Genomic DNA, 24,044 nt, shown 5'->3' on the forward strand with positions numbered 1-24,044 from the left:
GAGAGGTAAGCGTATACTAACGCTAGTGTGAAAGAAGCCTTACCCTTCCACTACTGCGTATCATAGGTGAGTTGCTCCAAACTTGGAGGTCTCTGGTTCAAGTTCAGCCAGAGCTACAACATCTGCATGATATGTGTATGATCTGTAGGTTTCATAATCTCTCTGGTGCTCCAGTTTCCTCCCTGCAATCCATTCATTCATTTCTAAGACTGACCTTTGGTGTGTGTATAGTGAAGTAGCGGGATTATTGTTTACAGTATGGCTTGTGTAGGTTTCATGTCCATATACTGAAGCATAGGGAGTTGTGGGGACTAACCTTCCGGAGAGCGATTTGTATTGAATGAAATGCTCCTGCCCTCTAGTGGTTAACAGCTGAATTGGCTTTCACCCTTATTTTTAGGATAAAACACAATGATATTGCCCTTGGCAGCCTTAGCCTGGCTCACGTGTTGCGGTAGTGTGCCACACCGCAAAACGGTTTTACCAATAGTTGTTGCAGTTTTGATGCGGTTACGAACAGTGCAATTTTTACAGAGGAAACTTTGTTTTTTTTAACATGTTTCAGCTGTGAAAACCCTGCAGCCAATAACGGCATCTCAAAACCGCAGTAAAATGCATGCGTGCCTGTACACAATGTGGCTGTGCAGCTGAGAACTGCGCGTCCAAACTGCACCTGGTTTTTCCACGGTTTTATGATGTGGTTTTTGGCTGTGCCGCCAGTACATGTGAAGCTCATAGTTTCAATGTGCATTACTTGTAGAAGCTGCGTGAACAAAATCGCCATTGTAAAACCGCCGCAATTCGTGATAAACCATGCCATTTTTTTCTGGGTGGAATCTGCCGTGTCTTGGTAGCATTGTGTACAGGGAAACCTTTGCTTTATTTTGTAGCTTCTGTTTGGTGGCCGTTACAATCCGTTACCGGTAAATGCCATTCAATGCACCGGTTTCTTAATAAAATGCTGTCCTTATACCCAGCGGTGTGACTCAAAGCTCCTGGGCCCTTCCTTAACAGGGCTCCCACCTACCATGTGCAATTTATAATAGTGCTTTCTAATGTACAACAGGGGCCATTGGGCCTCCTCAGACACATCGGCATGGGGGCTAATACCTCTGCACCCCCTGAGCTATGCCCCTGGATACACCCATTCACCGTAAGTCTTTCTCTTCCCTTGTTATGCATGTAGATGCAGTATAATGATGACAAAACTAAGAATTACTAAACCAGGTTTCTGCACATTGTATTTTTTTAGGACCACCCCCCCCCCCCCCCCAGTTTATGATGCATTTAATATCAATCTCTTAGGGCCCTTTTACGTGGGCCAACTATCGGGCAAACAAGCGTAAGAGTGAGTGTTTGTTCTTTATCTTTTCCCTGTGTAAACAGTGCAACGATCAGCCGTTGAACGAGCAAACGCTCATCGGCTTATTGCATTGTTTATACAGCCGACATGATAGTATGATCGCTCGTCTCCATACATTTCTAACAATCGCACGTCCCCCTACATAGCTGCTTTTGAAAGCGGACAAGTGCCGATCAACGAGCCGCCTCGATTTTTGGGCCATATCGGGCCGTGTAAGAGGACCTTTAGTTTCAGTCACAAATGAAGATGAATGAAGATGGAGGATTATACACCTTACAAAATACTTGTGGGATTTTCTTGGGATGAACGTGGCCTTAATATGCTTAGCCAAGTATCTCCCTAAACCAGCACTTGCGTAATCCAGGGTGACACTAATCTTTACTTAAAGAGGCTCTGTCACCAGATTTTGCAGCCCCTATCTGCTATTGCAGCAGATCGGCGCTGCAATGTAGATTACAGTAACGTTTTTATTTTTAAAAAACGAGCATTTTTGGCCAAGTTATGACCATTTTTGTAGGTATGCAAATGAGGCTTGCAAAAATCCAAGTGGGTGTGTTTAAAAGTAAAAGTCCAAGTGGGTGTGTATTATGTGCGTACATCGGGGCGTTTTTAATACTTTTACTAGCTGGGCGCTCTGATGAGAAGTAACATCCACTTCTCTTCAGAACGCCCAGCTTGTGACAGTGCAGATCTGTGACGTCACTCACAGGTCCTGCATCGTGACGGCCACATCGGCACCAGAGGCTACAGTTGATTCTGCAGCAGCATCAGCGTTTGCAGGTAAGTCGATGTAGCTACTTACCTGCAAACGCTGATGCTGCTGCAGAATCAACTGTAGCCTCTGGTGCCGATGTGGCCGTCACGATGCAGGACCTGTGAGTGACGTCACAGATCTGCACTGTCAGAAGCTGGGCGTTCTGAAGAGAAGAGGATGTTACTTCTCTTCAGAGCGCCCAGCTAGTGAAAGTATTAAAAACGCCCCGATGTACGCACATAATACACGCCCACTTGGACTTTTACTTTTAAACACACCCACTTGGACTTTTGCAAGCCTCATTTGCATAATTACAAAAATGGTCATAACTTGGCCAAAAATGCTCGTTTTTTTTAAATAAAAACGTTACTGTAATCTACATTGCAGCGCCTATCTGCTGCAATAGCAGATAGGGGTTGCAAAATCTGGTGACAGAGCCTCTTTAATTTATTGCACATTGGCTCGTAGCTAAATGTAATTTGGCATGTAAAATGGAGTAAACATTGCTAATTGTTACCCAGAGATTACTAAACTTCATCCAATCCTGTTATAGCTGCTCCTTCCTTCCTCTTATCACAGTCTGGCTACCTGTCGTCCTGCATGCGTACATATACAATTTATACATTCCGGTAGGCAGCGTTCTACTGCCATCCGCCAAACCTGGATTCATAGGTCAGACTACCAGATAATGAAACGTGAATCACTCCAGGGAGTGCGGCATGCTTTACACCATCTCCGCCGACGCTTGGCATTGCACATGGTGATCTTAGGCCGCGTGTAACGGCTCGACCATCGAAACCCATTTTATGAAACTCCTGATGCAAAATTCTTGCGCTGACGTCGCTACCAGAGGCAATTTATAACTCTAGTGAGTCATGTACCAGAAGATAGGAAAGTTATTATCGCTGCAATGGAGGCACTCCGCTGAAAAATGAAAACCATGTTCTATTCAGGAGAGGCTGCACTATATTACTGTGCTGCTGCTGCTGCTTTGATAGGCAAATTTCTGCTGACAGACTCCCTTGAACAGCACACAATCACTTCTGTATAGGTATGGTGCTCCACAATGTAATAGACTGTCTCAGTGGGCCAGCTCATGCCAAGAAACTATAGCCACAAAAATAAAATGAGGATGTCCGCATATCGATGGAGTTAAAGCGGTTTTCCAGCTTCTGACTACTGATGACCTATCCACCACATAGGTCATCAGTACATGATCTGCGGGGGTCCGACACCCGGGCCCCGCACAGATCAGCTGTTCTCTGGCCACGGAATTCCAGTAAATAGGAGCAGACCTGCAGTTCTGCAGCACGGCCACTATGCTATGTACAGAGCAAACTGCTTCTGGACTCCGTACATAGCATTATGTGCCACAACATCCAGTGCCCGTAGGCCACCGGAGCGGCTTATCAGTGCGGGGTCTGGGTGTCGGACCCGCGCCGATGACATACTGATGACTTATCCGGTGGATAGGTCATCAGTTGTCAGAAGTTGGACAACCCCTTTAATGCTGCTTTATTCACCAACACCTCTTTCACCCAGCTATGTTTTGGCTCAATAAGTCTTCCTCAAGCAGGAACTGCCAGCAGAGGGCGCTGATTTGACACTGAATCCAAACCACTAATGTGAAATTTAGCATGATGGCACAAGGTCCAATTCATTCAATTAATATAAACGGATTAAAGACACCAGGCACAAAATATGTGGATAAAAAGGCCGCATAAGGGTTACCAAATGTATTAATACTTGAATCAATAAAATAATAAATACTTGAACCAAATATATAATTAAAACTATTATAAATGTAAAATCATAATAATCCAGTTTAAAAATCAGTCCACCCAACAATAGCTGGGCGACAAAAACCCCACTAATAACCCATTGCGACATGCAGAAATTCTTAGAGAAATTTGGGAGGGAGGGTGGGGACGCTGGTCCTAGGAAATCTGGAACTCACAGCGAAGCCGTGGGAAAGATGGGTTTTTAAAGCCGATTTCTTCCCGCCGTTCGGACTGCACAGCCAATCAGCGACCGAGTCCAGGTGCTGGGCAGAGGAATAGAAGCTTCCAGAATCTCTCCGTTAAGTAGACAGCCAATCAGCGACAGTATCCTGGAGCCGGGCAGAATATCAGAATCTTCTGGAAAAGGTAGGTAAGTACCAACTGTAATAAGGGGGGGACCAAACCACCCAGAAAAACGTCTAATTAAATAACCAACAGTAAGGATTAAGAACATGAATGCTCCTATGCCATCATGTGTCCCCCAAGCAATACTGCTCTGGGGGGCCCTCTCATTCTGTATAAAAGATGTAAAGAATTTTTTTGTTAAAAGATGTAGCGAAAAGAGCTGCCATTGAGGTGACTTTCTCACACACAGCAGTAATTAACCTAATGGATTATGAGGCATGCTGCGGTTTTTCATTACCACAGAATTCCCTATAAGTCAGGTTTTAGTGGTGTTTAGGACACGGTTTTTCCCATTGACTTCAGTAAGTACAACCTTGGAAACTGCAGTTTTTACATCTGGTGCCACAACATGGATTTCCAAGGAAGCAGTTTGAGGAACTTTTCTTAGAACGGCTTCTTTAAAAACATGGCTTGTCTGTTTCAGTCTTGTAGGTTTAGTCTGCAGCAATAGACCACACTAGTAAATAAAAATTTTTAAAAAAATCCAGTTAATATGTAACCCCACCTATGAACATACGTTTTTTTCACATTGTCTTTGATGCGTTTTTTATTTTAACTGAGGAAATGCAAAAAACGCAGGCAGTTTTTGGTCAAAAACCGCTCCAAACGAAAATTGCATTTTCTCCCCCCCACCTCCCATTGATTTTCAATTGAGGTTCAGTGTCCGAAAGATAGGGCATGCTTCTTTTTAATTTTTTTTCCGTACGTGAACAAATGAAATCATTGAAAAGAGATTTGAAGGCTTTTTTTTTGGGTGCTGATTCTGATGCGGTTTCCACACAAAAATCTGCCAAACACCGCTGTGTGGACTGGGCCTTATGTGGTAAATTCTTAGGCATCCCCTAGTGGTGGCTGCAGGTAGCAGAATGTTGTGTAAAAATTAAATGATGTTCAAAGTTGGAGTTGAAGTCTCCCTTCTCCTCCTGGCCCAGATAGTTACTGTGTGTTGCACGGGTGGTAGCGTCCTGTGTACATTATAAGTGTCCTAAATGATAGACTATTTCTGCCTATTTAAAGGGGTTGTCTCGTCACGACAACTCCTCTCATATGCCCTATTATGCCTTATCAGGGCAGTCCCCTTTTGGGACCCTCCCCCCCCCTCTATGTGCTAGAATATACAGTCCCTCTGGTGAACCCAACGTGTCCATGCGTTACATGGATGGGCATTCATTAGATTGGTGGCATGTAATTCTACAATGCTGGCTGGCAGAGGCTTCCCCGGCAATAGAAGACGATGGTTAGAGACGCTGCGCTGGCTTCTTTTTAATAATGAATTTTATTGGAATTTTTTTATTTTAGTTCTGCTAATATCGTTCAATAAAATGTACTTGTATGTGGAGAAGACTGCAGTCGGCCTCGCTGCCTGAAATGACTAATAACTGGGAACTAATCTCATCCCGGTTACTAGAACGTTTCAATCATCAGAAATAACAGGAAACTTTACGTTTGTGTCACCGTGGACATCCTGCTCCTGTGGGAAGTCACGAGTCCAGAGTCTCCGAGCCGCTTCTCACGCTGTCTGCAAACAAGTCGCCTCTTGTGAGGTGCTCGTCAAATCTCCAGACCTGAATAGTGAGGGACAGACTTCACTTCTAGGATGTGGTCCTGCCATGACTGTTCCTACCTAAATCAAAGTTCATTTGTCATTGTTGTATTTTGCAGTAATGGTATAGACACTTGTGTATTAGCCTTTTTCAGTCTTTTTTCTGTGAAATTGCTGTCATTTTTATGCAATATCCTGCGGCTTTCTCTTTTTTTTTATTTTTTATTTTATTGATTTTACGATTTGTTTGTGTTCATTAAATATTTCAGAAAGAATTCTCACATAACTGGAAGAAAATTAAAACGCTTAATAGTCTTAGGCCTCATGCACACGACCGTAGTGTTTTTCTGGTCCGCAAATTCCAGGACCGTGTTCCGTGACATGTCCTCCGCAGTTCATCCGTATGTAATCCGCAGTTCATCCGTATGTAATCCGCAAAATGCGGATAAGAAAAAAAAGCCTAGGTAAAACAGGATGACGACAGAACTCATTCCCGGTCGTCGCCTAGCAACACTTCCACAAATCCGCAAACTGCGGTTGACACACGGAGGTGTACCCGCATTTTCCACGGGCCCATTGACTTCTATGGGCATGTCCGCATCGAATTTGCGGGCCGTAATAAGACATGTCCTGAGTTTGTGCGGCACGGATTTGCGGACATGCGGGGACCCGTGAAAACACGGATAGTGTGTATGGGCCCATAGATATGAATGGGTCCGCAATTCTCCCGTGGATTTTCGGGGGAATTGCGGACGCAAAAACACGTTCGTGTGCATGGGGCCTTACTTGGATCCAATTACTCTTCTGATATAAATCTCGCACATTTGCTTCCTGTAGTCTGACCGCACTTTTTCTTTATCTTGTTTACTTTTTCCTACACCACAATAGGGTTGCAATCATTTTAGGGGAGGTTATGTATAGTCCCTGCTGGTCCCTGGGACTTTCTAATGACTTGTGTTCTGCCTAATACACAAATAATAGCTGTTTAAATATGCGAGTGTGGAGAGGTGTGTAAGCTCCATCATGGCAGCTCTGTATGGCTGGTCATATGCTCGGAGTTCCTGAAATTACTTCGTTACCATCTCTCTTCCTGTGTTAATGATGGGCTTGAGATGTAAATTGGTTTTAATTGCTGTATCATTTTCTAAATTGGCTTTGCTTGGGTGAGAGGAGTCTATGCAAACTTGGAGCTTATTCAGAGGTCGTATTATGGTACCTATAGAAAGCTATAGGCCACACTGCACCTCTTTGTGCTTCCAATTTTTTTTTATAAAGGTTTTACCTTGCAGATTCTGTGAAAATTCTAGGAGAAATTTTTTTTTCTAGCATGTTCCATTGCAAGCTGTATTACGGACGTATTCTATAGAAGCATTGCTTGTACGGGAGAATGCGGTGGCTCGTGGAGGCACATATGGCAGCACACGGAGTGCCTGCTGGGACTGTATTCTGGACCCATCGTTCACAGGGCTGTGCGCACTATACATGGCATTATCGATGGTTGCTATAGACATTAAAATTTTATCTGAATATTCCACTGATTTCAAAGGGTTTTGGCTACAGGGTCTAATTACACGTTGTCATTGAGGTGCGGTTAGAATAATTAAAAAACCGTATGTATTTTGACCACGATTTAATGCGATTTTTGATGTGGTTGCAGTAAAGACTGCTTTGATAAACACAAAAATCGCTGTAAAAATTTCTTGCATTTTTCAGATGCAATTTTTGTTGGTGCAGTTCTAACCGCTTTGCAACATATGAATGGATTTTTTAGTCTGGGAGACTGTGAGGACTGTGAAAGGAGCCAGCATTGATGGATTGATTTTGTATTTTATTTTTTATATGATCCTTTTGTTTAACATTACGTTTTAGAAGCAAAAGTGGTGTCTGGAAGCATCTTATGTACCCTGCATTCTCGAAATAGCGTGTGCATGTTAATGGGGGAATTGATAAATGTTGGTTGAGCAGTTTGTATTTGACTGACAGTGATCCTATGTCTATGTCCACTTTAAGGGTATGTTCACACGGCTTATTTTCGGCCGGTTTTCGGGCCTAAAACGCCTCCAAACATCTGCCCATTGATTTCAATGGGAAAAACGGTGTTCTGTTCCGATGGGCCGTTTTTTTACGCGGCCGTTTTGAATAACGGGCGTGTAAAAAAACGCCCACGAAAAAGAAGTGCATGTCACTTCTTGGGATGTTTTTGGAGCCTTTTTTCATTGACTCTATTGAAAATCCGCCCCAAAAATGGCCGTAAAAAAACTGTGAAAAACGCGAGTTGCTCAAAAAAACGTCTGAAAATCAGGAGCGGTTTTCCCTTGAAAACGGCTCCGTATTTTCAGATGTTTTTGGTTAAGCGTGTGAACATACCCTAAAGGGGATATTCCCTTCTTAAACATTTATGGCATATCCACTGGATATGCCATAAATGCCTGTGAAGGTACGGATCCCACATCTGGGACTCACCCAACAGCAGTCCCACAGGGATCTGCTGCTGCTAGAGGTGACTGGCAGAGGCTTATTCGCCTCCCCTCATAAAAATATAAACATGCACGCACATTCGGCCTACAGCTGTGTCGCCTGTATGGCCTGTAAGTCAACATTAAATTTAGGGATATTAAGGGTATGTTCACACGATTAACAAAATACGTCTGAAAATACGGAGCTGGTTTCAAGGGAAAACAGCTCCTGATTTTCAGACGTTTTTTGAGCAACTCTCGTTTTACGCGGTGTGTTTCGCTGCGTTTTTTACGGCCGTGTTTGGAGCGGTTTTCAATAGTCTATGAGAAAACTGCTCCAAAAACGTCCCAAGAAGTGTCCTGCACTTCTTTTGACGAGCCGTCATTTTTACACGCCATCTTTTGACAGCGACGCGTAAAATGACAGGTCGTCGGCACAGTACGTCGTAAAACCGATTGAAAGTAATGGGCAGATGTTTGTCGGCGTAATGAAGCTGTTATTTCAGACCGAATTACGTCTGAAACTTGGTCGTGTGAACATACCCTTATTAGTGCTATTGATGATGTTGACCGTGAAGTTGCTCTTTTATTGGAAAAATGTTATCACCATCTGGAACACAATGAACAGTCCTGTGCGTAACTCCTTATTATTGCTGTACTGATTTATGGGGAGTAATGGGAAGAGTCGATCGGGTCGCAAAATCAGCTATTCAAATCTGAAGACCCATGAATGGCATTGGTTGCACGCTGCACAGTATATAGTTACGAGGAGTTATGTAACCTACACCATGTGAACCAGACATGCCGCTTGCATCATTTGATCTGTTTTGTCTTCAGGGCTTCCCCATATCTTACATTTAATTTCTGGTAATTTTGCGCTATATACAAGGTTATTTTACGGTGTTTCACAGCTGATGTTGCTACTGACCAAGTTCCAGTCACACAATGTAGTCTTGTGATATTTCTATTAGGACCGACCATGTATAAGTAAAGTACATGCTTCCTCCAGCTAGAAGGCCTAAACCACAATGATGCCACGTGCCTGTGTTCCACATAATGTCACCGACCTTTCATGTACGTGAGTTACGCATGTCTGCGGCTCGGAGCAGCATGACACAATACTCGGCAATGTGATCTGCCGCCATGGTTGCAAGTGGTCGATGTTTCCCAATCACTGAGGAACTCTGTGGTTAAGGCCGGGAGCCTAGACAGTAAATAGTTGCCCAGCTGTGACTGCAATCTCGATAATCCTTGTGGCTATATCCTACATAGTGTGGGCAGACTGTACTGGCATGCATGGTAAGCAGAAATTGGTAAATGTAGTAGCTTTACATACAGGATGCATACTTCTCACGCAAATGATATCCTTTTATAGTTTTAATGGTCGCCCGGCACTCTGGGCAGATTGGTGCACAAATAGGTTCCGAATCTGCATATACATGAAAAGAATAAAAATGCTGCACTCAAGTATTGTAATGCTTATGAGATTCTTCACTATGTACAATCAGTCAGAAGTGCTGTCCAGAGCCACTGCGGCGGTACCGACAGATTTGACAGGAAAAATAGCACTGCATGCACAGTCAAAAGGACCGGAACCCAACGGACCCCATTCTAAGTCATTGAGGTCTGTCGGGATAAGGTGGTTTCTGTTCTATATTGAAACCACGACGCAAGTGATGTTTCGGTCAATTCAGGATACCTTTTCAAACAATAATGGTGACAATTTTTCAAAAATAAATAAAACCTAATCACACAATATGCCAGGTCTTAATTGAAATGGCATACAGAGAAATGTAATATTACTCATCTGTTTATATGACAACATAACAATCTAATATGCTGCAGGATGAAATCTGATTGGCAATATTTGAATGCAGAGTTCTCATTCTTCTCACAGATACGATTATTATTTTATTATTTTTATTTGTAGGAATTGTTTCCGATCTTAATGAAACTAGTACTTGACACAAAATACATTGTGCATGAGCAAATCTAACATGTATATAATTGTCTCTATTCTTTCCGCAGGAGGCGGACAGTGGGGAGGAAGAGTGTCGGTCGCAGCCTAGAAGGTAAAATGTTCTTCTATAATATAATACAGTGACTTCTACAATGATCATGAATTAAGAAATTACTTCACATAAGTGAAGAATCCTGATTGTCCCAGTTCTAAAATGGTTATGATCCAGGAACCACTTCATGGACGGTCTCAGATGTGGGCACTAACGGAAAGCATGACTTTCTGTCAATGTAATGTTTTTGTTTTTTAAATCAGAATTTTTGTCTTTATTGTGAAAATCTGCATGATACATGACCGTATTCACAGAACAAAGTAGTGGAATCGTCACAGAAATCAATGAAATGTTTTTGTTTCATGCAGGAACAGCGCAGAGTTTTTGCTACTTTCTGCTTGTTTCTTCAGGTGTAAAGTAACAGGAAATTGCAACATCTGTAACTTTTAGGTAACTGTGGGATTGTTGCTGTCAATTCCTGTAAGTGTAATAATAGGCCATGCCAGTTAATGGATAATAACAGGTAGTCCTTAACTTCCCGTAACACTATAATAAGGTATAAAGGGGATTTTTTTTCACCTCCTTCGTTTCTAATGTGGAAATTGTGTGTGTAAAAGCTTTCCCATACTATGCAATGACGTCACTCCAGGATGTTTCCAACCTGACCCACCTTATATAGTGCTAATTGTTGTATCCTTCTGTTTTGTCTTGTTTTTCAGTGGAAGTAGTTGCAATAAGAAATTGAGAGGGAAAAATTAAGGCCTCCTGCACAGGGCCGTAGCTGTGATCATGGTCGGTGATTACGGAAAGGACGGGCCGAGGCGTGTCACCCGCAGGCCGTCTGCAATCATGGACCGTGCACACACGAAATGTGCATTCAATTCAATGAGCTCGGGCCACAATTGCGGACTGTATAATGACATGTCCTGTTTTTTTGCTGTCTGGGCTCCAGGCAATGCACGGACCATGAAAATCACGGTCGTGTGCATTGGCCCATAGGATAGCATGTGTTCTATATTATCCGCAATTGTGGATTGTATATGGCCACAAAACTACAGTCATGTGCATGACGCCTAAAGTTGAACATTATTAAGGCTCTGTTCACACTGGCATCATGGCTTCTGTTTTTACAAGATGCATGACAAATCTGGTACGATCTGGGTGATGGGTCCATGTGGATCCCCCCCCCCCCCCCATACCTGCCAGTTTTTTGTATTGGATAGACTAGTACAGCATGCTACACTATTATGACTGTCAAACAGCGAAACCTGAAGGAAAGGAACGGACATACCGTAAGTGTGGACAGGGACTATATTATGGAAATCTGAGTAGATCAGCTGTCTTTGTTGACTTACAAATTTAAAAGGGTCAACTTCTTGAAAGACGTCCTCTTTTCAAAATGCGTCCGCTGCAATGATCAGCTGATCGCCCACGTCTTGCTTTTGGCAGTCAGCCATTTCCTTTGCAGTGGTAGGTGCAGGGGAAATGTAGTATTACATGGTGTCCATTTTAGATTAATGGCCGTCCATGTAATACAAAAACTTCTCGAGTACGCCATAACAGGATCCACTCGTACAGATGTGGACAGGAGTTGACTTCAATTCCTAAAAAAAAAAAAAAGAGGTGAGGTTGGGTGGAGTTAAACAGCAAAGTGGTGCAGGAGATTTTCTAAAGCGCGACAGACGTACTACATGGACCTGCATCAGTCATCGTTTGACATGTCTTTATCATATATTACAAGTTGGGGTAGGAGTAACAGCGCACTTCCGCTTTTTTTTTTTTTTTTGCCTTTAAAAAATTTATTTTTCAACAAAGCATTCATACATTATTGTTTACACAAAAATGCATATCAATAACACCTCTTATATTTAATACCCCTTACCCATCCCTTCCCTCCCATGAATGAGGATGCAGAGGTAGATAAAGGAGGAGAGCGAAAAAAAAAAACGAAAACTTCCACTTTAAGCTAATGAACATTTATTTTATTCCCCAACAAATCCACACTAAACATTGACCGCGCCACAGATTTTATTATCTACGAATTTTTATTATTCTCACGGATTCCTCACTGACGACCACAAACTTCTGCTGCTGATTTCACAAAGCCCATGGCGGATCTACTTCTGGTGTTCTGATCATAGCAGAATCTTTTTTGTGAGGTAAACTTGTTTGTCTATGCAGCTATTAGATTGCATGAGGACAGTGAAGACAATTTCACTTTGTTTTTCTTTTACTATATTATGAGTGATGTGTTTATGGTGTCTAGGTAATACTTCCGTTCTCAGTCTGGGTTAGTAGAAGCAGCAGCACTGAGGCGTCATTGTGTTATCAGTACATGCTGTGCCCGACCACAAAACATCTTGCACAATAACACGGTTTCCGGTAGTGCTACAAGTTCTCACCGCGGATTTATCTCGTTTAGTTTTTTTTGTATTTTTTTCCAGGTGATAAAGTCGGTTTATGTTACATTACCCAGATGTTCAGGTGCACTTCATGTCAAGTTTCTTCTGTAGCTAAAGTGGGAAACATGATCTACATGTAATGAATAATGTGATACCCGTATTCTGCAGCACTGTGCCCTCAGATTATTCTATTAATCACAGTTTATCCCAGTGGGGCATTACAACAGTCCAAACTGGGCAGAACATTCCCTCCTACATGATGTAACCTCCTTCAGTGATGTCACCACTGAACCACATTGCCCAGCATCACCAGCTCCGGGTAGTTTACTGGGAGTTGTCAATATGATTTTTATGTTTGCCGTCATTATTTATATAGTTTAGATGTTTTTAACGGTTGTGTGTTGGCTTGAAACATTTACATTAGTGGTCTGCAGCATATGGTTCTCTAACTGTTGTTAAAAGTCCCATCATGGTATGACCAGTGTTAAAGGGCTGGTATAATGGTGGGATTCACTCACTCGTGTCGCCCAGCACTACTACCTCCTTTATAATCAGGGTCACTAGGGTAATGCCTAGTTCCCTACCTTTTGAGGTAGGGGTGGCAGGCAGTGTGAATGCATTGGATGTGTCAAATGTCTCCCCTCTCCCTACACCTTTCTATGTACATAGATATAAATATATAAAACACTTCCCTTTACAACCAGCAATTGTTTTGTCACCTTTGTCTAGGGTCTGATTGCCAGTGTAGTGTCAGGCGGCAGCTTTCTTCACCAACCCTCCCCCTATAAGGCAGATGTGCAGGTTTGGATTGGCCCACCAGAGGATCCCGAGTTGGGCCCAGGCCCTGGGATTATTTCACAAATAGACTATTAGTCCTTACTGATTATATGACCAATGTGTGTAATAATAACAGTAACGTTTATAATGGAATTAAAAAAGGACATACACTTGTTCTATATATCTGAAGGGTGGGCCCTCAAAACTATTTCCTGTAGGTGGGCCCAATTATCTCTGTTCAAGATTGCACTTGTCACACTAAAGTAGATGTCTCCTGAAATACAGTAGGAGTTTATTCTACCAGCTTTGTGTAAACGTATGGAGAAAGTAGATACAAGTGATGATATTTTTGGTGAATGCGTGCATAACACTACACCTAGTTGGCCATATGCATAGACCGTTTACACAATGAATGTTTGTGTGGCATCTATGTGATTTTATGCGTTCTAAGCTGTTGAGTCCAACTGATGAAAATTTGGTCAACTAGTCAAAAGTTTCTTAAAGAGCCTCTGTCACCAGTTTATAACTGCCCTATCTGCTATCTAATCTAATAGGTGCTTTAATGTAGATGAGTAATGTGTTGTTATTTTTAAAAAGTTATGAGTATTTTAAGTGTTATGCAAATTTGTTCTTAATGCCCAAGTGGGTGTTTTTTTACTCTTGACCAAGTGGGCATAGTAAAGAAGTGTAGGACGCTGACCAATCCGCGTCATACACTTTTCTTCATTCATGTCCAGCTTAATCCACAGCGCAGCGTGATCACTCTGTGATGTCACTTACTCCGGTAGTTCCTTCACACAAGCGACGGGAGTATGACCAGACATCGCCTCCAGCCAGGCACAGCTCAAGACACTGCTTGATTCCAGGGGCTTCATAACGGTTCCATATATTTTCAATGACATTGGTTTAAAGCCCAGATGCCATACATTTACAAAATAAGGCCCTTAATAGGTTAATCTACTAAATCAAATACTTCCAGTGGTTCTCTCCTGATGTATTAATTTATGCAAAATACTTCTAAATATGACCAGAACAAAAGAGGAATATTGTGGTGCGGGTACTGCCATGTCTTCTGTATAATTCTTAGCTTTTGAGAACAGTGTCAATTTGTTGGGCATATTGAGACTTTTCTAAAAATATTTAGATGCAAAAAAAGTTTTTTTTTAGGACCACTGAACTTCAGACGCTTTTGTATCTGAAGCTCCTAATCTCATTCACATATATGATTGTACGTGGCGAGCAGTGTATATATATAGTCATCGGTTGAAATTGTGGCCTTACTGTGGCCAAGGTAAACTCCACTTTTTAATTCCATTGCTTTTTATTAATCTTACCTACTTTCTGCTCAATATTGGTCACAACCCTGTGAATATTAGGGATTTTCCCATCACGTAATTTTTGGTCTTTGAATTGATGGACTTCAATGTCCGCATGACTGTCTGGTAAATAGATTCTCTTTAGATTTATGTGACATGAACATGAGACTTTGTTATATTTAGTTACTTCCTTGTAAAAAAAACAAAAAAAAAAACCTTCATAATAAAATGTCTTTCCTTATTCATTTGTTTGCCCTGAGAGCAGATAGCCTGCAGTATAAGGCTATGTTCACATGCAAACTCAAATACGTCAGATACGCAAATTACGTGGCCGCTCTTCAAAACTCCATTTTTCCCATTGAAATCAATGGCCAGATGTTTGGAGGCATTCTTCCTTCGATTTTTCACCAGTTTACGGCCTGAAAATAGGCCGTGTGAACATACCCTTAGGCCTGGTTTACACGAGCGTGCGCGTTTTGCGCACGCAATAAACGTGGCGTTTTGCGTGCGCAAAAGGCACTTAACAGCTCTGTGTGTCATCAGCGTATGATGAGCGGCTGCGAGATTTTCGTGCAGCCGCCATCATTATGACACTCCGTTTGGATGTTTGTAAACCGAAAAGCACGTGTTGCTTTTCTGTTTACATTCAGAGTTTGACAGCTGTTGCGCGAATCACGCTGTTCGCACGGAAGTGCTTCCGTGTGACCTGCGTGATTTACACGCACCCATTGACTTCAATGGGTGCGTGATGTGCGAATAGCGCACAAATATAGGACATGTCGTGAGTTTTTTTCAGCGGACTCACGCTGAGCAAAACTCACGGACTGTCTGCATGCCCCCATAGACTTACATAGGTCCGTACGACACGCGTGAAAAGCATGCGCGTCGCACGGACGTATATCACGCTCGTGTAAACGAGGCCTAAGGGTGATCTGAGCTTCTCATTTGTTAGTCATAAACTTAGACAAATCCCTGCTGAACCTGCCGAGTGGCGGGTTGCTGCCAATGATCCAATGTCTATGGGTGCCATCTCAATATCCCCTAAAGGCAGATGACTGGGGCGAGGAAGGTAGCTCAACCGTTATTTATCCTGACTGACCGCCAAGCAAGCATGTTTATGTGGAAGTTGGAAGAAATAACTGTTGGCTGAGCGAGTTCCCCTCTTTCTTCCGACAACTTTCTCAGAAAACCAAGTTTTGCATTCATTTTTGCTAACTCATTTTGTCAACCTCGACCTACGCTACAGATATATTTTTAATTCTTTGAAAATGGATTCCAGCAAAAAAAAAAAAATTTATGCGTGCCCACCAGAGAAGCCATGAGGGTTACATCAGTCTGGGTGAGACAGCTGGGACCCCAACCATTGTCAAGAGTGAGCAGGTTATAGCATGGATTACAAGGTAGTGCTTGACCACATCACCTTACTCTTAAGTTTTTCGTATTTACTATAAATATTAATGGAGAACATGGGGATGGGGTACATGTGGCAGAATAGACCAATAAATGTGGAATAATGGACCCAATCTATTTTTTTAAAAAATTGTGAATGAGCAATACGAATTTTTATAGCCATCAAAAGAAAACAATTCAAATAGTTAGGCTCCAATTTCCAACTTTTAAGGTGCGTTGGCTACCTATCTTCCGTTTTTTTTTTTTCTTTCCCATCCTTGCTTTATGATATCAGAGTGTTTCTAGCTATAGTATATCTTTCGTCATGTAATTCATCAGATGGTAAATTCTGACCAGGTATATGATTTCTCTACTATAATCTCCATTATTGACTTTGAATCCTGGATGTTATCACCAAGAGACTATAGTTCTGTATAAGAAAATAAATAAAATGGTTTATTTGTGAGTTGGACACTTAAAGATAATGTGGTGACAGAGTCTAAGTGCCCTATCTCCTATATAAGAAGATCGGCGCTATAATGTAGGTGACAGCAGTGCTTTTTATTTAGAAAAACGATCCATTTTAAACCACTTTATGAGCGATTTTTAGCTTTATGCTAATAAGTTTCTTAATGCCCAAGTTGGGCGTGTTTTTACGTTAGACCAAGTGGGTGTTGTACAGAGGAGTGTATGACGCTGACCAATCAGCGTCATGCACTTCTCTCCATTCATTTACACTGCACTAGCGATATAGTTATATCGCTATGTGCAGCTACATACACAAACACTAACATTACTGCAGTGTCCGGATAATGAATATACATTACTACCAGCTTGGACGTGATGTTTATTCAAAATCCTGATCACTTCTGAATCTTTTCTGTGAGATTCCAGCAAGGCAAGCGTAATCTCGTTTGAAATGACAGGTTACATCGTAATCTCGCGAGATTACGCTTGCCTTGCTGGAATCTCGCAGAAAAGATTCAGAAGTGGTCAGGATTTTGAATAAACAGCACATCCAGGCTGGTAGTGATGTATATTCATTATCAGGACACTACAGTAATGTTAGGGTTTGTGTATGTAGCTGCACATAACGATATAACTATATCGCTAGTGTAGTGTAAATGAATGGAGAGAAGTGCATGACGCTGATTGGTCCGCGTCATACACTCCTCTATACAACGCCCACTTGGTCGAACGTAAAAACACGCCCACTTGGGCATTAAGAAACTCATTAGCATAAAGCTAGAGAAATCGCTCAAAGTGGTTTAAAATAGATCGTTTTTCTAAATAAAAAGCATTACGGTCACCTACATTATAGCGCCGATCTTCTTATATAGGAGATAGGGCACTTATAATGTGGTGACAGAGCCTTTTTAAAGGCTACTTACACCTTTTGAAAACGTGTTTTGCTTTTTGTTAATAAAAATGTGTATGTGTGTTTGGTGCAACTTTTTATTTTTTTTTAAATGATTAAAATAATTTTAACTTTTTGAGTTACAGATGTTTGTATACCATACACAGAGCAACTGTACCTAGCGCTGAGACCTGAACCTTTCAGGTCAGCGGCACTGACTGTTTTAGTGTCAGTGGGTCCAGAGGTGGGATTCAAATTTTTAACAGGTTCCGTGTTTTTCGGACAAAGACATAGGCACCGAGGGGGGGGGGGTGTCACTGTGTTTTGCGGTGTATCGCGCCATTGAAAAAGATTCTAATAATAAAATAAAACAGTTACGATATTCCAAATACCCCCTACATTAAAGTGGACTCTAAATAAAGAAATTCCCTGTCCAGAATGCTTTAATGTGGATTGCCACGCTATGTATATAATTACATAATCGTACAGACCAACCCAAACACTATATTACGTATAGGCCTATATGGGCACATTCAATATCCTAAGCGTGCTCAGCCCATTTAGTTAGGCTGTGCACATGAGAAGGGTGGAGGGGAGTGCGCAGTAAGCCGTGACAACTCTCCCGGCTAATGAACAGATACAGTGCCAGGAGCAAGCTCTGTACATATATACAGCACCAGAACCAAGCTCAGTACATATACACTACCGTTCAAAAGTTTGGGATCAACCAGACAATTTTGTGTTTTCCATGAAAACTCACACTTATATTTATCAAATGAGTTGCAAAATGACTAGAAAATATAGTCAAGACATTGACAGGGTTATAAATAATGATTTTTATTTCAAATAATAATTTTCTCCTTCAAACTTTGCTTTCGTCAAAGAATGCTCCATTTGCAGCAATTACAGCATTGCAGACCTTTCGCATTCTAGCTGTTAATTTGCTGAGGTAATCGGGAGAAATTTCACCCCATGCTTCCAGAAGCCCCTCCCACAAGTTCGATTGGCTTGATGGGCACTTCTTGCATACCATACGGTAAAGCTGCTCCCACAACAGCTCTATGGGGTTGAGATCTGGTGACTGCGCTGGCCACTCCATTACAGATAGAATACCAGCTGCCTGCTTCTTCCCTAAATAGTTCTTGCATAATTTGGAGTTGTGCTTTGGGTCATTGTCCTGTTGTAGGATGAACTTGGCTCCAATCAAGCGCTGTCCACAGGGTATGGCATGGCGTTGCAAAATGGAGTGATAGCCTTCCTTATTCAAAATCCCTTTTACCTTGTACAAATCTCCCACTTTACCAGCACCAAAGCAACCCTAGACCATCACATTACCTCCACCATGCTTGACAGATGGCGTCAGGCACTCTTCCAGCATCTTTTCAGTTGTTCTGCGTCTCACAAATGTTCTTCTGTGTGATCCAAACGCCTCAAACTTCGATTCGTCTGTCCATAACACTTTTTTCCAATCTTCCTGTCCAATGTCTGTGTGCTTTTGCCCATATTAATCTTTACCTTTTATTAGCCAGTCTCAGATATGGCTTTTTCTTTGCCACTCTGCCCTGAAGGCCAGCATCCCGGAGTCGCCTCTTCACTGTAGACGTTGACACTGGCGTTTTGCGGGTACTATTTAATGAAGCTGCCAGTTGAGGACCTGTGAGGCGTCTATTTCTCAAACTAGATACTCTAATGTACTTGTCTTGTTGCTCAGTTGTGCAGCGGGGCCTCCCACTTCTCTTTCTGCTCTGGTTAGAGCCTGTTTGTGCTGTCCTCTGAAGGGAGTAGTACACACCGTTGTAGGAAATCTTCAGTTTCTTGGCAATTTCTCGCATGGAATAGCCTTCTAAGAACAAGAATAGACTGTCGAGTTTCACATGAAAGCTCTCTTTTTCTAGCTATTTTGAGAGTTTAAGCGAACCCACAAATGTAATGCTCCGGATTCTCAACTAGCTCAAAGGAAGGTCAGTTTTATAGCTCCTCTAAAGAGCCAAACTGTTTACAGCGGTGCTAACATAATTGCACAAGGGTTTTCAAGTGTTTTCTAATCATCCATTAGCCTTCTAACACAGTTAGCAAACACAATGTACCATTAGAACACTGGTGTGATGGTTGCTGGAAATGGGCCTCTATACACCTATGTAGATATTTGTATTAAAAACCAGACGTTTGCAGCTAGAATACTCATTTAGCACATTAACAATGTATAGAGTGTATCTCTGATTAATTTAATGTTATCTTCATTGAAAAAAAACTGATTTTCTTGCAAAAATAAGGAAATTTCTGAGTGACCCTAAACTTTTGAACGGTAGTGTATACAGCACCAGAACAAAGCTCAGTACATATATATACAACACCAGAACCAAGCTCAGTACAGATATATATACAACACCAGAACCAAGCTCAGTACATCTATACAACACCAGAACCAAGCTCAGTACATCTATACAACACCAGAACCAAGCTCCGTACCTATATACAACACCAGAACCGAGCTCAGTACATATATACAACACCAGAACCAAGCTCCGTACATAAATACAGCACCAAAACCAAGCTCAGTAAATATATCCAACACAAAACCAAACTTAGTACCTAAACCAAGTTCCAGTACATATATACAGGACCAGAACCAAGTAAAGAACTTATATACAGCACCAGAACAAAGATAAGTACATAAATACACCAGAACAAAGCTCAGTGCATATATACAGCACCAGAACAAAGCTCAGTACATATATACAACACCAGAACAAAGCTCAGTGTATATATACTAGTCCTTCTTCATGAATTAGAATATCATCAAAAGTTAATTGATTTCAGTAATTAAATTCAAAAAGTGTGTCTCATATATTATATAGCTTCATTACACACACGGATCTATTTCCAGCATTTTTTTTTCTTGTAATGTTGATGATTATGGTAACAGTTAATGAAAACCCAAAATTTAAGTCACTCAGAAAATTAGAATATTATATAAGCTCAATTTCGCAAAAATTATTTTTAATACCGAAATGTTGTCCTACTAAAAAGTATGTACAGTATCTGCCCTCAATACTTGGTCGGTGCTCCTTTTGCATGAACTACTGCATCAATGCCGCGTGGCATGGGGGCGATCAGCCTGTGGCACTGCTGAGGTGTTATGGAAGCCCAGGTTGCTTTGATAGCGGCCTTCAGCTCGTCTGCATTGTTGGGTCTGGTGTCATCTTCCTCTTGACAATACCCCATAGAGTCTCTATGGGGTTTAGGTCAGGTGAGTTCGCTGGCCAATCAAGCATAGTGATATTGTGGTTTTTACACCAGGTATTGGTACTTTTGGAAGTGTGGGCAGGGTGCCGAGTCCTGTTGGAAAATGAAATCCGCATCTCCATAAAGCTTGTCAGCAGAGGGAAGCATGAAGTGCTCTAATATTTCCTGGTAGACGGCTGCGTGGTCTCTGGACTTGATATAACACAGTGGACCAACACCAGCAGATGACATGGCTCCCCAAACCATCACTGACTGTGGAAACTTCACACTGGACTGCAAGCAACTTGGAGTGATGCCTCTCCACTCTTCCTCCAGACTCTGGGACGAGATTTCCAAATGAAATGCAAAATTTATTTTGTGAAGTTTCCAGTCAGTGATGAAGCAACCTGGGCTTCCATAACAGCTCAGCAGTGCCACAGGCTGTTCGCCTCCATGCCACGCCATTGATGCAGTAATTCATGCAGAGTCGGAGCGCCAACCTAAGTATTGAGGGCTTATACTGCACATACTTTTCAGTAGGACAACATTTTGGTATTCAAAATCATTTTTTAAATTGGGCTTATAGAATATTCAAACTTTCTGAGACATTAAATTTTGGGTTTACATTAACTGTTCCCATAATCAACATTAAAAGAAATAAATGCTGGAAATAGATCCCTGTGTGATAATATATGAGATACACTTTTTGAATTTAATTATATTTGTTTTTAGCTTGGTAGTTCTGATATTTATGTACTGAGCTTGGTTCTGCTGGGTATATATGTACTGAGCATAGTTCTATTGCTGTATTTAAGTACTGAGCTTTGTTCTGGTGTTGTATTTATGTACGGAGCTTGGTTCTGGAGTTGTTTATATCTACAGAGTTTGGTTCTGGTGTTTGTATATTTGTACTGGGCTTGGTTCGGGAGTTGTATACATGTACTGAGTTTCGTTCTGGTGTTGTATGTGTATGAGCTTGGTTCTGGTGTTGTATGTGTATGAGCTTGGTTCTGGTGTTGTATGTGTATGAGCTTGGTTCTGGTGTTGTATGTGTATGAGCTTGGTTCTGTTGCTGTATATATGTACGGAGCTTGGTTCTGATGTTGTATATATGTACTAAGCTTCTCTTTGGTGCTGTATATATGTACTGAGCTCAGTTGTTATGAAGAATAACCAAGCGCAGTACATATATATACAGCACCAGAACAAAGCTCAGTACATATATACAGCACCAGTACAAATACAGCTCCGTACAGAGATAATTTGCAAATTTAGTTTAACTCCTGCCATATAAGTTTGTACGGAATAAAACTACAGCTCCCAGTACGGCCAGAACGATGGTAAGGATATCCTGGGAGTTGCGGTTTCACAAAAAAGAGATACACACCATCTCGCAGCAAATCATACAGTGACTACAGTACTGAGCAGTCACAGGGAGAATAAACATTTATATTTAGTGACTGGTGACGACTTCTCAGATTTATTATTTTTCTCTCTACTTTTCCATCTGGTTCAGAACTCTGACGCTCCCTGGCCATGACCCAGTTCTGCGGAAATGGGTCAATTTGCTCAATCAGATGTCTTCGGAAGCTCACCTTTTCAACATCTCTGCACCTATAAACGAAGAGCAAATTCTTATGGTGCCACACTCTATGCCACTAAATATAATCGTATCATACACTGTGTCCCCAAATATAATAGTGCTACACACTGTGCCACTGAATATAATAGTACCATACACTGTACCCCTGATTATAATAGTACCATACACTGTGCCTATGAATAAAATTGTCAAACACTGTAAAGTAATGCACCACACACAGTGCCCCCTGTAGATAGTGCCCCTCATAGAGCCCCCTGTAGATAGTGCCCCTCATAGAGCCCTCTGTAGATAGTGCTCCCAGTAGTGCCCTCTGTAGATAGTTCTCCCCATAGAGCCCTCTGTAGATAGTTCTCCCCATAGAGCCCTCTGTAGATAGTTCTCCCCATAGAGCCCTCTGTAGATAGTTCTCCCCATAGAGCCCTCTGTAGATAGTTCTCCCCATAGAGCCCTCTGTAGATAGTTCTCCCCATAGAGCCCTCTGTAGATAGTTCTCCCCATAGAGCCCTCTGTAGTTAGTGCTCCCCATAGAGCCTTCTGTATGTAGTAGCGTTCCCTGCAGATAGTGCCCCATGTACCGTTCCCCGCAGACAGGGCCCACTGTAGCGTTCCCTATAGATAGTGCCCCTTGTGGCATTCACTGTAGTGTTCCCTGTATAGTGCCCCCCTGTAGATGGAGCCCCCTGTGGCGTTCCCTGTAGATGGAGCCCCCTGTGGCGTTCCTTGTAGATAGGGCCACCCGAGGCGTTCCCTGTAGATAAGGGCCCCTATATAGTCCCCTGTAGTTGATGTGCCTTATATAGTCCCCTGTAGCTACTGATCCCTATATAGTCCCCTGTAGCTACTGATCCCTATATAGTCCCCTGTAGCTACTGTTCCCTATATAGTCCCCTGTAGCTACTGTTCCCTTTATACTCCCCTGTAGCTACTGTTCCCTATATAGTTCCCTGTAGCTACTGTTCCCTATATAGTTCCCTGTAGCTACTTTTCCCTATATAGTCCCCTGTAGCTACTGTTCCCTATATAGTCCCCTGTAGCTACTGTTCCCTATATAGTCCCCTGTAGTTACTGTTCCCTATATGGTCACCTGTAGCTACTGTTCCCTATATGGTCACCTGTAGCTACTGTTCCCTATATAGTCACCTGTAGCTACTGCTACCTATGTATTGTCCCCTGTAGCTACTGTTCCCTATATAGTCCCCTGTAGCTACTTTTCCCTATATAGTCCCCTGTAGCTACTGTTCCCTATATAGTCCCCTGTAGCTACTGTTCTCTATATAGTCCCCTGTAGCTACTGTTCCCTATATAGTCCCCTGTAGCTACTGGGGACTATGTACAACGCTGCCCACGGTAGAAGGAAAAAAAAATGTCTTACCTGTCCCATTCCCGCACCAGTCCTCCAGTGGACCGATGCAGCGGCGCGATAACTGCATCATCACTAAAGCGCCGAATGGCAAGGCATCATGTGCCGCACCAGGGCAGTGCTAGTGAAGTCCATTGTATCCGCGTCCTAAGGACGCGAATACAATTGAGTGCAGGGGACCGGTTCCGGCTTCCCGCTTCACCCGGTTCTGTGAACCGGCTGTAATTTTAACAACTGGTTCGGGGGAACCGGGGTGAATCGGCCGGATCCCACCCCTGAGTGGGTCCTGCGTGTCTCTGAC

The 24,044-nt window shown here is 42.3% G+C and overlaps 1 protein-coding gene across 4 annotated transcripts in view; it reads left to right on the top strand.

Annotated features, from left to right (window-relative positions):
• Window positions 1–24,044, top strand: part of SSH2 (slingshot protein phosphatase 2) — a 209,363-nt gene that overhangs the window by 82,629 nt on the left and 102,690 nt on the right. For all 4 annotated transcript variants that reach the window (XM_075854338.1, XM_075854340.1, XM_075854341.1 and 1 more), the window contains one exon: window positions 10,331–10,374. In XM_075854338.1, coding sequence (XP_075710453.1) covers window positions 10,331–10,374 — 44 coding nt within the window. The remainder of the gene's footprint in view (window positions 1–10,330; window positions 10,375–24,044) is intronic.

Source organism: Rhinoderma darwinii, chromosome 2 (assembly GCF_050947455.1).
Source record: "Rhinoderma darwinii isolate aRhiDar2 chromosome 2, aRhiDar2.hap1, whole genome shotgun sequence".
NCBI lineage: Eukaryota > Metazoa > Chordata > Amphibia > Anura > Rhinodermatidae > Rhinoderma > Rhinoderma darwinii.